The 12,501-nt window shown below is 43.4% G+C and overlaps 1 protein-coding gene across 2 annotated transcripts in view; it reads left to right on the top strand.

Moving 5' to 3' along the window:
* Positions 1–12,501, top strand: part of SLC4A4 (solute carrier family 4 member 4) — a 343,893-nt gene that overhangs the window by 310,520 nt on the left and 20,872 nt on the right. For both annotated transcript variants that reach the window (XM_075544222.1, XM_075544221.1), the window contains exons 18-19: positions 4,537–4,715; positions 5,831–5,903. In XM_075544222.1, coding sequence (XP_075400337.1) covers positions 4,537–4,715; positions 5,831–5,903 — 252 coding nt within the window. The remainder of the gene's footprint in view (positions 1–4,536; positions 4,716–5,830; positions 5,904–12,501) is intronic.

Raw genomic sequence — 12,501 nt, 5'->3', positions numbered from 1 at the left:
TCTTTCTTCTGTGGAGCGGCTGGGGGGTTGGAACTGTTGGCCCTGTGGTTAGCAGCCGACTCAAGAGCCCAGGCTACCGCCGGGCCCCTTCACTGGTGCATGCACATTAAATGAGTTGTGTCACGTTCCAGCCTCATCCAACCATCATTAACCTTTTAAAGACAGGGGTTCTGTCCTATATGAGGGGACTTTAAGTAATTTGTATGGAAATGGAATTAAGAGATAATGAGAATTTCCCCTGAACTTTTTGCAGCCTACTCTGATATTCAACACAGGGCCCAGTACAAACTGGATGTTCAATAAATGTTTATGAAGTAATGGTTTCCAAGCAAGGGTACGACCAAATTAAAAGACCAGCATGCATTCTGGGTAGGACACAGATAGCTGGTCCTAGTGGCTGGAACATGGGCCGCTATTAGTTTAATTTGAGATAAGAGCTAGTGGGACTAGATCCTCATAGGTTGTGTTTCTCAACCTTGTCATTCGTGGCGTTGTGGGCTGGGTTGGTGGGGTGAGGGCGCCCTGTACATTGTAGGATGTTAAGTAGTATCTCTTCCCTCCATCTACCAGACACCAGTAGCACCCTCACCTCTGAGAAGTGATAGGCCAAACTGTTTCCAGACATAGCCAACCGTTCCCAGTAAGAAGCACTAGTATCGAACCTTAAAATTGGGAGCGGAGAGTGTACGGTTTTGCCCTCCGCCCCCGAGTACAGCAGGAAGCCATCAGAGAGTTCAGAGCAGGCAAGTATCATTAAGCAGGGCCTTCTGAGACGAGAGCAGCCGGAAGGACCAGGGCTGATGGAGTGGTGTGAAGGAAGGAGAACTGGAGCCGGGCCTTGAAGAGAAAGGCCAGATGTAAACGCATACCAAGGAGTCGGAACACAATGCCCACTTGCAAAGTGGCATCCATGACAGGACAGGGCTGGTCAGAGGTTCAGGAAAGCCTCCAGGGCCCCATCACAGGGCCAGACCTAGGAGCCCTGCTGGCTCAGAGTGGCTCACTGAAGCCTGCTTGGTTTCTCAGTGTCTTCCGTACTCTCTGAGGGGATCCGAACTGCATTTCCATGCCCTTCTGACAGCAGTAGGATGAACGGGAGATAGACAAGAGGAGAGGGAGGTGGGGAGAACAGCGAGGAAGCCCCAGTGCACTCTGGGTGAAAAGTTAGGAGAGTCTGAAAAAGCCAGAGGCCCTGGGGAAGAAGGGTAAGGCACAGATAAAAAAATAAAAATCTCACACGTTATTTTTGAAAAATGCGGTTTTCTGTATTTCTTGCAGAATTATTTCTGGAAAAAGTGCCAATATTTGAGTATTATTTATATTCCATCCAAACATAGTCGCTCAGATATTTTTAGTCAAAAGGGACATATTAAGACGAGCTTGTTTTCATATGTATAGATTGTTGTGTAGGAACAGCCCTAAAATAGCCCTTGGGTTCTGTGGTCTTTATAGCAATAATTGAGGCACCGTGAATTTGGAAGCATATTTTTTACCATTCTGTTAACACCATAGCTCCCTTGTTTACTGTATGTGGCATATGATATTGGCATAATCAACCTTGAACTTTGAAATTTGGTGCAGTGAATGTATTGCTTTCCATTTCTGACTCAGTCTCCTTAAATTCTTCACATTTATCAATCATCGTTCCCCAATGCTGTCACTTAGCTTAGATTATTACAGTGATCTTGTATGGCCTTTCTGTCTACTATTTTGACTATGTCTAATAAATTTTCCACAAATGAAAAAAGCGAACTTTCTAAGAGAAATCTATCTGTTTAGAAACCTTCAACCCTTCCATAAAACTTTCCAAAGGCATTAGTTTAAATTCCTTAAAGCTTTCTAATGCCTGTAACAGTATTTCTCACACCAACTCCATTTCATCTTTGCAACATGTTCCTGACTTTTCACCCTGCTTCTCATAATTCATCTTCCAGCTTCCTGTAGCTGATGTTTTAGGACTCAGCTTAGATAATACTTGCTGTGCAAACCGATTCTTACTGTGGGATGAGTTGGTGCGCCTCCTGCATGCTTCTATGGCACGGAGCTTGCCCCTGTTGTACACCTCTAACACGATGGTATGGTGGATGCATGTGATTGTCTGCCTCTGCCACTAAATTATGAGCTATTTCAGAACGAAGTATGTGTCTTGTCATTTTATGTCCGAGACCTGGAAAATGGGCAGCACTGAGTGAAGGAATTAATATTTGCTGTTTTATACAACCAACATTTATCTAGTTTCCTCTCTCTGATGGCGTTGTGGCAGGTGCTGGGGCTTCTATGGTGAACCAAAAGACTCATGTCCCTGAAGCTTCGGGTTTATGAGGAAGAGGCATTCATGAAATAATCGCCTGCGTCGTGGCATGAGGGAGAGGCGACAGTGATTTGGAAGAGTCTGTTAAGAGAGAGCTTGCCTGTCCCAGGTGGTGCAGGAAGTCCTCTGAGCCAGAGGAGTTTACACTGCGTCCAAAATTCGTTAGGACTTAGCCAGATCAAGTGCATGACACATGCGCATGACAACCACTGTTTCAGGCTACTCCTGTTCACACCACCACAGTCTCCTGCGTTACAGCTGCATCCCAATGGATCACTGTCTTTTTGACCCTCTTCAGTCTATGCTGAACACAGCAGTCAGCGTGTTTAGAGCATAACATGTCATGCCTCTGTTCAAAACCCTCCAACGATTCCCTCCTACACTCAGGATAACAGCCACGGTCAGTAAGTTTTCGTTCTCAGTACCATTAGTACACAATGAGAGCTAGAACTTGATGAGACTGCTGTGTTTTCCAGGTCTGGCACGTCGTCTGCCTTTGACAGGGCACCAGATTTCTGCTTTCTTTACCTTGTTTAAGTGGGAAATATTTGACTTTCTTCTCTGCCAGGGTTCGGTTTTACATGTGCTCTAGCGTTCATAGGGTTGGCTGCATATTTCACTTATTTTAGTTGTGTAGAATTATTTCCTTCCATAGACCGTGGACTCAGTGGAGGGAGAGGTTGTTATCTGCTGAAGTCACAGATGCGTATAACCACAGACTGTGACGGAGTCACAGGACAGGTGATATTCACCCAGAATCACCAGCACCTAGAACTGTGCCTTTTCGCAAGTGGATTGTCCGTCTTTGTTGACAAAAGGAATAACTGAGGCTGCAGAGAGCTGATGATGTCCACTTCATTAGACACTTTGAAGAACTTTACTTCAGTTCCTCCTTACCTTTGTCCTTCTTCCACCCTGCTAGTTCCAATTCACGCCGTTTTGCTTTCCTGAAAGGAACTGGCTTGTTTGAATGACTATATAGTAACCTCCTCATCTCCCTGTAGGTTTCATCCCCAGCCAAGGCTGCTTTCCTTTTCCTGTCATCTCTCCCTCCCTGGGATGAGCTCTCTGAGAACATGATTAGACCCATGTGTGCGAGCCAGGGGTGAAATCTTGGCATTTCTGAGAGAGGCGGGCGAGCAGCGTCCTGATGTAACAGGATCTGAACGATACCAGTCACTGGGTTTCCAGTGTAAATCACATTCTCCTTTCTTGAAGCCAAGCTCTCCGTTCCCTTGGATTGGTGATGCTTCTGCTCTTGGTAATGTTGCTTCCCGGCTGTGAAAATGGACTGCTCTGTTTTCCCAGACTCCATAGGAGTAGTAAGCCTTTGCTTTCTTCATAAATAAAGCACAGAAATATAACCATGGAATAACATTGTGGGCTCATTGAATAATAATTACTTAGTGAATAAAGGAGCTGGACCTCTGGTTACAACGTCTGCTCGCTCCTCCAGTCAGTAAACGGCGGGTATTATGACCAGTGAGCGATGTTTGGAATTGGGCAGTTGTGATTAAGGATGTGTTAATTTCTTTAATAATACATGTAGTTGTTTGTTCGTTTTGAGGACGAAGAAAGGTGAGAAATGACCTTCTACAAACCTATTCAAGATTGCTCTCAGATCTGGAGGGTGTATCTCCTGACTAACATCTAGGTGAATTGCATGCTGTTGAGCATTGTCAAGCAGAGAAGGAGGGTGTGTGCCTTCAAGGTGCTTACTGTGCTTGTAGGAGCAGCTACCAGCAGTACCCCCCCCCCCGTTACTAGCACCATTGATTGAGCCCCACTCCACAATAAGCACTACCAGGTACATTTCTACTAAATGCCTTTCTTCTGTTGCTTCACTGGATTCCCCCCTACCCCCACCTCATCAAGGTAGACATACATCGCCACTACTCAGGTTGCACAAATTGCATGAGGACTGGCAGACAAAAGTAGTACGTGAAGCTGCCACTACATCAAAGATGAACAGTGTTTCAAAACGTTTATAGTACAGAAGATGACACGTGGCACTTTTGTATGTCGTTCTTGGGGGCCAGGGAGACAGACAAAAAGCAAAATGAGGAATGTACAGTTCTTTCTCTCTAAGAGCTTATATTCTAGTTGATATTTTTGCAAGGTGTAAAAAAAAGATGGCTTCTTTGGGTAATCTTCATTCTATGCTGGCACACCTGCTGGATGGAAAATGGGAGGATTTTCTCTACAAACTCTCTGTCTTCCTACAGAAAGGAGCCGGTTATCACCTGGATCTCTTTTGGGTGGCCATCCTCATGGTGGTGTGCTCCTTCATGGCGCTCCCATGGTACGTGGCTGCGACCGTCATCTCGATTGCGCACATCGACAGTTTGAAGATGGAGACAGAGACTTCTGCACCCGGAGAACAACCAAAGTTTTTAGGAGTGAGGTATGTAAGTCGGAGGAAAATGGCTCTTCAAATATACATTATGTACACATAGGTGTTAATCACCAAGGAATATTTGGAGGAGAATGAACTGGTGCTAATTAGTTTCCTTCTAAATCTTTTGCTCTAGGAAAGACTAAATTTGTATCAGAAAGTTAATCTTCAGTGATTTTTTTTAGTTTCCATTTGCTTGTTATACTTACACTTTCTTGAATTAACCAAATGCTAAGTGAAGTCATAGAAAAGCCGAAGGAGGTCATCTGCTTTTCCCAACATGTGCGGCACTAGCCCTCTCAAGGTCCTACCGACAGAGGAGGCGAGCCCTCCGAGTGCCAACTCTCTCGAGACTCCATAAAGTTCTTAAATCCACTTGTAGTTTTTTAAGGTTCCATAATGGGAAAGTACTTATTAGTTTCGAGTTTAATTTTTTTGTTCCGTAAGCAGAAAATTTGACCTTAACCCTCCATTATTAAATTTAGATAATGCGAAGGGCAGGGTTGAAGTCCTTTATGCCTTGTTGAGTATTTTGCTCCCAAGTGTTTGGGGATGGATCATTCACTTGATAGAGCATCGTTTCCCATGCCACAAAAACAGTTAATTCTTTCTTGAGGGTTGGAAGAGGAGGTGTGTTGGACGAGAAACCTATTTGCTAGAAAATAGTCTTGTTGTAGATTTGGGAATGAGACTGATGGGGTTTCTTGCCCTCATGAAATTTCCCTGAGCTGTTTGTTAGTAGCATGTGGGGCCATGTAATACCTGTCTCCAGTGAAAGAAGGTACCCTCACACAACAGAACCGGTGGCTTAAAAGTGAAGGGTTCCAAGAAGGCTAGCAGCCGATAGACTAAGCGGGACGACGTCTTCTTTCTTTCTTTTGAAAGGACAGAGTAGCAGGATCATTCACTGCTCAGGAATTCGCTTCTACATTTCAGTTTTAAAAACCTCACTTTTTAGTTATGTTGTTATGTGCTGTCTTTAAGCTTGTATTTTGTGATATCAGCACTTTTGGCATTTTAGCTAACCATTGATTGGGTCAATGGTTAATCTTTAGTAGGTTAAAAGACAAGAATGCACTTATGAAACCAAGAGGTAGATGGGTAATCTGTTGGTTTTGTTTCAGGGAACAAAGAGTCACTGGAACCCTGGTGTTTATCCTGACCGGCCTGTCAGTCTTCATGGCCCCCATCCTGAAGGTAGCTATGTGACCTGTGCACCTCTCCTTCCGCTCAGGAACCCTGAGCACGGACGTGGGAAAGCTAATGTTTCCTCATGCCCTACTTAGAAGAATACCATTAGAGTGTTATAGCACACCGAGCTAAGGGTCAGATAAATCAGAGGTGAACAGAAGAAGGCACTTTTCATTTGACTTCCCTCTCACTGCTTCACCTTACTGTTATGTTATCGGTTGTTACAGTCGTTAGTTCGAGTTAGGAAAGTGCCGGTGTCTAAATATTTTGACTTGTGGACGCGACCATTCGTGCAGTTGATTCTAGTGTTCTCTCAGGGTCATTTTTCTCCCGGCATTGTTTACTCTCCCTGCAATCCTTCCCTGCATGGACCGACCGGTACTGTTCACCGGGCCTCCCGTGAGGAACTTCCATAGCATTAGTGACTCACTCAGGATCATCATTTTGCATTTTTTAATCATATTCTTAATTATTGCTGACTGTGTTTCTGTTTTCTTTGAAGCAGAAGGCCCACTCCCCCACAAAGGAAAATTAGAGTAAGATGCCAAAAACCGCAAAACCACACATAGAGTCATGGAGTTGATGGCTGAATCATATCGACCTTACAGGACGTGGCTGCCCATGTGGGTTTCCAAGACTGTAACTCTAGGAGTAGAATTGCCCAAATTTCTCCCAGGAAGCCGCTGGTGTTTCTGAACTGTGGACCTTGCACTTTGCAGGCCAAACATAACCACATGCCACTAGGGATTTTTAAAAAACATCATTTTATTGGGGGCTCATACAACTCTTATCATAAGCCATACAGACATCCATTGTATCAAGCACACTTGTACACACATTGCCATCATTTTCAAAACATTTTCTTTCTACTTGAGTCCTTGGTGTAAGCTCACTTCCCTCACTCCCACCCTCCCTCCCTCATGAACCCTTGATAAATTATAATTCTTTTCATGTCTTACACTGACCGATGTTTCCCTTCACCCACTTTTCTGTTGTCCATCCTCCTGAGAGGGAGTTATATATAGATTATTGTGACCAATTCCCCCTTTCTTCCCCCATCTTCCCCTTACCCACCTAGTATAACTAGGTTTATCTGTCCATAATTCCCTGTGTTTCCAGCTCTTATCTGTACCTGTGTATATCCTCTGGTCTAGCTGAATTTGTAAGATAGAATAGGGGTCATGATAGTGGTTGTGGGGGAAGCATTAAAGAACTAGAGGAAAGTTGTGTGTTTCATCGGTGCTATACTGCACCCTGACTCGCTCATCCCTTCCTTGTGACCCTTCTGTTAAGGGATATCCAATTGTCGACAGATGGGCTTTGGGTTTCCACTCTGCACTCCCCCTCAATCACATTGATATGATTTTTTTGTACTGTGTTTTTGAAGCTTGATACCTGACCCCATTGAGACCTCATGATCACACAGGTTGGTGTGCTTCTTCCATGTGGGCTGATTTCTTGAACGCATATTACCAGGCCTTTCTTCTGAGGTGCCTCTGGGTGGACTTCAAGTTCCCATCTTTTGATTAGTTGCTGAGCTCATTAACAATTGGTTCCATCTAGAGCAGTGGTTTTCACCCTTCCTAATGCCACGACCCTTTCATATAGTTCCTCATGTTTTGGTGACCCCCCCAACCATAAAATTATTTTAGTTTCTATTTCACAACTGTAATTTTGCTACTGTTATGACTCATAATGTAAACATCTGATATGCAGGATGTATTTTTATTGTTACAAATTGAACATTATTAAACATTAAAGCATCGTGACTAATCACAAAACAATATATAATTATATATTGTGAATATTTATGTGTTTTCTGATGGTCTTAAGTGACCCCTGTGAGAGGGTCTTCGACCCCCCAAATGGGTCGTGACCCACAGGTTGAGAACCGCTGGTGTATAGTCTCAGAACCCCACAAGGCTCGTTTGACTCGTCCCAGAGGGCCACCATGTGAGTTGTAATCAACTTGATGGAAGTGAATTGGCTTTGGTGTGGAGCCGCCAGGTTTGGTTTGAACCCATGAGCCCCTCAGAGAGATACAGATGGTCTGTGTGCTCCCAGATGAAAGGACAGTCTTGGAAACTATATGGACCAGTCTTCTCAGTCCTAGAGGGTTGCTGCTATTCAAAATCCACCAAAGAACATTGTGTTTATGTATCTACTAGCAAAGTATAGATGGATGGAAATCTTTGCACAGGTTTAAACTTCATTACTCTCACTCACTTTCCTAGAATTTTTACAATATTTTCCATTAGTGCAGTGTAAAATTGCAATTCAAGCGTCAGGTATCTTTTACAGACTTTATTGTTACAGCTATCACAAATTGGCTGCAGTACTGGAGACTCTGCCCGCTGAGTGATCATATGCGATGCCACAGGGACCCAGAGAGCAGACACTGTATCAATGGCTATTTTTAGGAAGAGAGGCGAGGTTCCCATTTTCAACAACGCCTCTTCCTGACTAATTTTTCTCACTCTGCATCCAAATGTGGTTGCAGAGGAGGGAAAGCTGAAAGCGCTTTTGTTCTTTACAATGATTCCCTTTGCCTGTGATATGCACAACCTCTTAATACCAGAGGAAGAGATTGGAATACACAGAAAGTAAAAAGAGAAATGCTAGGATTGATAAGCACGAGCTTGCTTGCCATTGGACTGTCTTCAAGTGATTCCTATTTTGAGTGATTAGCTGCCCGTGTCTGTATTTGTGCCTATTTCCACTTGGCAATTTTAGGGGTACCCAAAGAGAGGGCCATGGTGCATGGTAGTGAAAGAAGACAGGCTGGCAAACATTTTTGTTTGGCAAACTTTCACTCAAAATGTCGGAAATGAACTTGTTTCATTACTAGAGTTTAATATAATATAAATATTATCTGAATCTATATAGTATGTATATTATGGGAAATCGAGATTTAAAACCAACCACAAGAATAAACTTGTCTTAGCTACTCTGGTTCACTCCTTCATTGAGTAGGGTCGTCCTTGCTGGAGAAACTGCTGCTTCAGATGAAGTCGGCTGATGTCAGACCCTGCACGCCTGCCCTTCGCCCACTGGAGTGTAGGGCATCCCGCACACCATGCTTGTTGGCTCGTTTGAAGTCAATACAGAAGGGGGATGTTGAGGGTACAGTTTAATGAAAATCTAAATTATTACTACGTAAAAGGCAAGATTCACAATTAACCTCAAAATTCCCACAGCAAGTGATGCCATGCCAGAGGTCACACTGGTGAAGGGAGACTGCCCCCCACCCCCTACTGCGTGACTGTACATTATTTAAAGAAGCAGGTGACAACTCCAGAGAATGTCTTTTCTTAAGTGACTACCCTTGAAAGGCAGATCAAAGGATGGATCAAGAGAAACGTGTGACTTTTACTTTTTTAAAATCAATTGTCTCAACACCTTCCCTACTTAACCCCCCCCCCACATCTTTTACACTTAGTCTTATCATGTGATCTAATAAATTTCTTCCATGCATTGAGCACATGGGAAGTTGTTCTCCCGGGCCACTTGGGCAGGCTTACTTTGAACATGAGGTTTATGACCGCTGTTGCGATCTCTTTGCTGAAATCGGCCTTTTTACGTGGAAGAACATAGGGGTTTTATCGCACTAGCTTTAAATTTACAAGGATGCCCCCTCGACCTTAGCTGCCCAGCGTCATACTGGCTTCAAAGCACTGACACTAACTGCTGATTCCATTCACAATTGTGGGAAGCAAGCAGAACTGCCTGACTCAGCAGGCCAAGTAGCTTAGTCTGTGTTTTTTACTATGAGACTAATATGTTCATATGATTTTCTGTATGGACGTATAAAACCAAAAACCCAATTCACTATCACCAAGTCTATGGCAACTCATATAGGACAGAGTAGGACTGACCCTGTGCACGTCTGAAGTGAACATCTTTATGGAAGCAGAAAGACCTATCTTCCTCCCACAGGGAGGCTAGGGGGTTGGACTGGGGCTTTGTGGTTAGCGGGCCAGTGAGTGGCCCGCTACGCAGCCATAGCGTCTGGCAAGGTGGAATACAGACTACAGAGAAGGTAAACTATTTTAAAAATCAGTCCCTTGTTAAGAGTTTTTGCTTTCTTCTGGCAAACCTAGAGATGAAGACCAAGAAAAGTTCACTTTTATTTCTTTTGCCTTTACTTACGTTAGTTTATTTTTTAACACGAGTTACCGCTAAAATTTATCTTTAAGATTTGCTTGCTGTCCTAACATATAGAGGATCGTATTTAGTTTGTATTTGGCAAACATTTTTAGCATCTTCCTCCCTGCCAGTCACTCTACTCACTAAGAGATAGATAAAGAGAAATTACACCATGATTATAATGGTTTCACCCAATATTAAGCTTGGTATGGGACTATGGATTCTGTACATTTTAAAATTTAATCTTTAATAGCACATAAGGAAAAACTATGAATTATTTCCACGTTATATCGATCAGACTAACTTGCGGTGTCACAAAGTTCTTAGATGGGAGAGCCAAGACTCAAACCCAGGTAGTTCCTGCTCCAATACCTAGCCTCATGCCTCTCATGGTTTGCATCTTTGAGAATTGAAGATAGTACTTGTACCCAAAGAATTCATTTCCTGTGAGTGGGGATCTTTTCCTGTGAGACATTTTCACAAAGGAACTCTTCCTCGAAGGTCCACAGAGCAGATCAGCCCTCCATTTCAACAATATTCACACACACACACACACACACACACACACACACACACTGCACCACACCATTGATTGCCATGCCCCAATGCAACACCACCCGCCATTTTCTCTTTGTGCCCCAGCTCACCGTTTCCTCCCCCACAAGCCTCCGCCAAATCGTGTATTCCAACATTGCATACTTCCCTTACCCCCCTTCTCCCCACGGTGTTAGCCACTGTCTGGGGAAATCGGAACCCAGAGGATGGGTTGATTTCAGACCTGCAGGTTGACTCAGGAGTAACTCGTCAGGGGATTCCCCAGTCTTTATTTCACCAGGAAGCCTGGTCTTTGTATGATTTTGAATTCTGTTCTACATGTTTCTCCCCTTCTGCCCAGGCCTTCTCATGTGACTCCTTTCAGTGGTAGCCAGGCACAATCTTGTTCTAGTCTCAGGACTAGGCTTGTCATCCTTTACAGTCCAAAGACCACGTTGCACGTTAGCCCTTCCACGTGAGCAGCTGATGTGCGGAACTGTACCATCTCTAACAGGGGAAAAGTCCATGCTTCCTTTTTAGGGGCTGGGGACATTAGGGCATTATTTTAACAATATTTCCTGAAGATATATTTTAAATACCTGGAAGAGCATTAAAATAGAAATTAAAGAAAGCCAGAGCTTTTAGTCTGTCTTTCATAACCATCCTTCTGGATGGTACCTCTGCCACCTCACACGGCTCCCAGATGGAAGCTAAGAGAATTATACTCAGCGGTGAGTTGCAGGCTTCTCAACTTGCCAATGAAGGTCCTGGTGATGATGATAGCATCAATAGCACAATTTTCATTTATTAACTACGTGTTACAAGTCAAGGGGGCTCTCGTAGTGCTGCCAGGGAAGAAATGGACTGCTAACCACAAGGCTGGCGGTTCAAATCCACCATCTGCTCCTCCAGAGATCGTGGAGTCTGCCTGTTCCCATAGAGGTTTACAGCCTCAGAAACCCTCATTAGGGTTGCCAGGAATGGTAATTCATGGAGGGTGTATTTGTTTGTTGAGTGAGACCCAAGCTAGATGACTTGTGTTACTTAATATTCATCATAACCACTTAATGAATGAGAATGCTGAAGCACAGAGAAGTTAAGAGCCTGCTGTGGTTTAAATGGCTGGTGGAGTCAGAATTGGAAGCTGCGCACTCTGGGGTTTGAGCATGGATGCATGGGCGCATGGGCACGCATACACACACACACACACACACACACACACACCATTATTTTGCTATGAGATCTCACTACTGAATTCTGTGCTATGGGCCATTATAATCTAAGGATTCTGCACACATTTTAAATTTTATTTTGAAATCTAACCTGTTTATTTAGCTAGCCCTTTTGCATTTTTTTCTTCTGGAAGTATCTAATAATACCAGCCAAACATAAACCAAATACAATTTTTAAATACAACATAAACCAAATACAATTTTTAAAATCCTTCTAACATAGTAATACTATCAGGTTTTACCAAGATTTCCAAGTTGCAAGGTTTTATTGAGCTTATAAAATAGTTTAAAAAGTGACAATTTCACATGATACTTTTATCATATTAAAGTAATCCAAAATATAACATACTAACCTTCTTTGTGTGCACTGGCTCTTTTAAACCATAGGTAATAACACGTGTGCGTGTGTGCGTGCGTGTGATAAAAAGCAATGTCTTCCTGTATAAAGCTGTGGCCTCCCATCCTCCACACCACTCTGGGCTAAGGACACTTTATGGTTTTCTTTTGTGGACGATTTGCTAATATGTCTAATCACACGTCCAGAGAGAATAGACCTGGGCAGCAAGGGACCATTTCACTCTACTTTTGTGTTGTGATCATTGTAGAGAAGGGATTTGGCTAATGTTAGATGAGAGGGGAGAGAGAATGTGGCTAGGAATTATCTTATTTCCTTTCAAGGTAGGAAAGGTTTT

This window comes from Tenrec ecaudatus, chromosome 3 (assembly GCF_050624435.1).
Source record: "Tenrec ecaudatus isolate mTenEca1 chromosome 3, mTenEca1.hap1, whole genome shotgun sequence".
NCBI lineage: Eukaryota > Metazoa > Chordata > Mammalia > Afrosoricida > Tenrecidae > Tenrec > Tenrec ecaudatus.
This window is presented reverse-complemented; position numbering and strand designations above follow the sequence as displayed.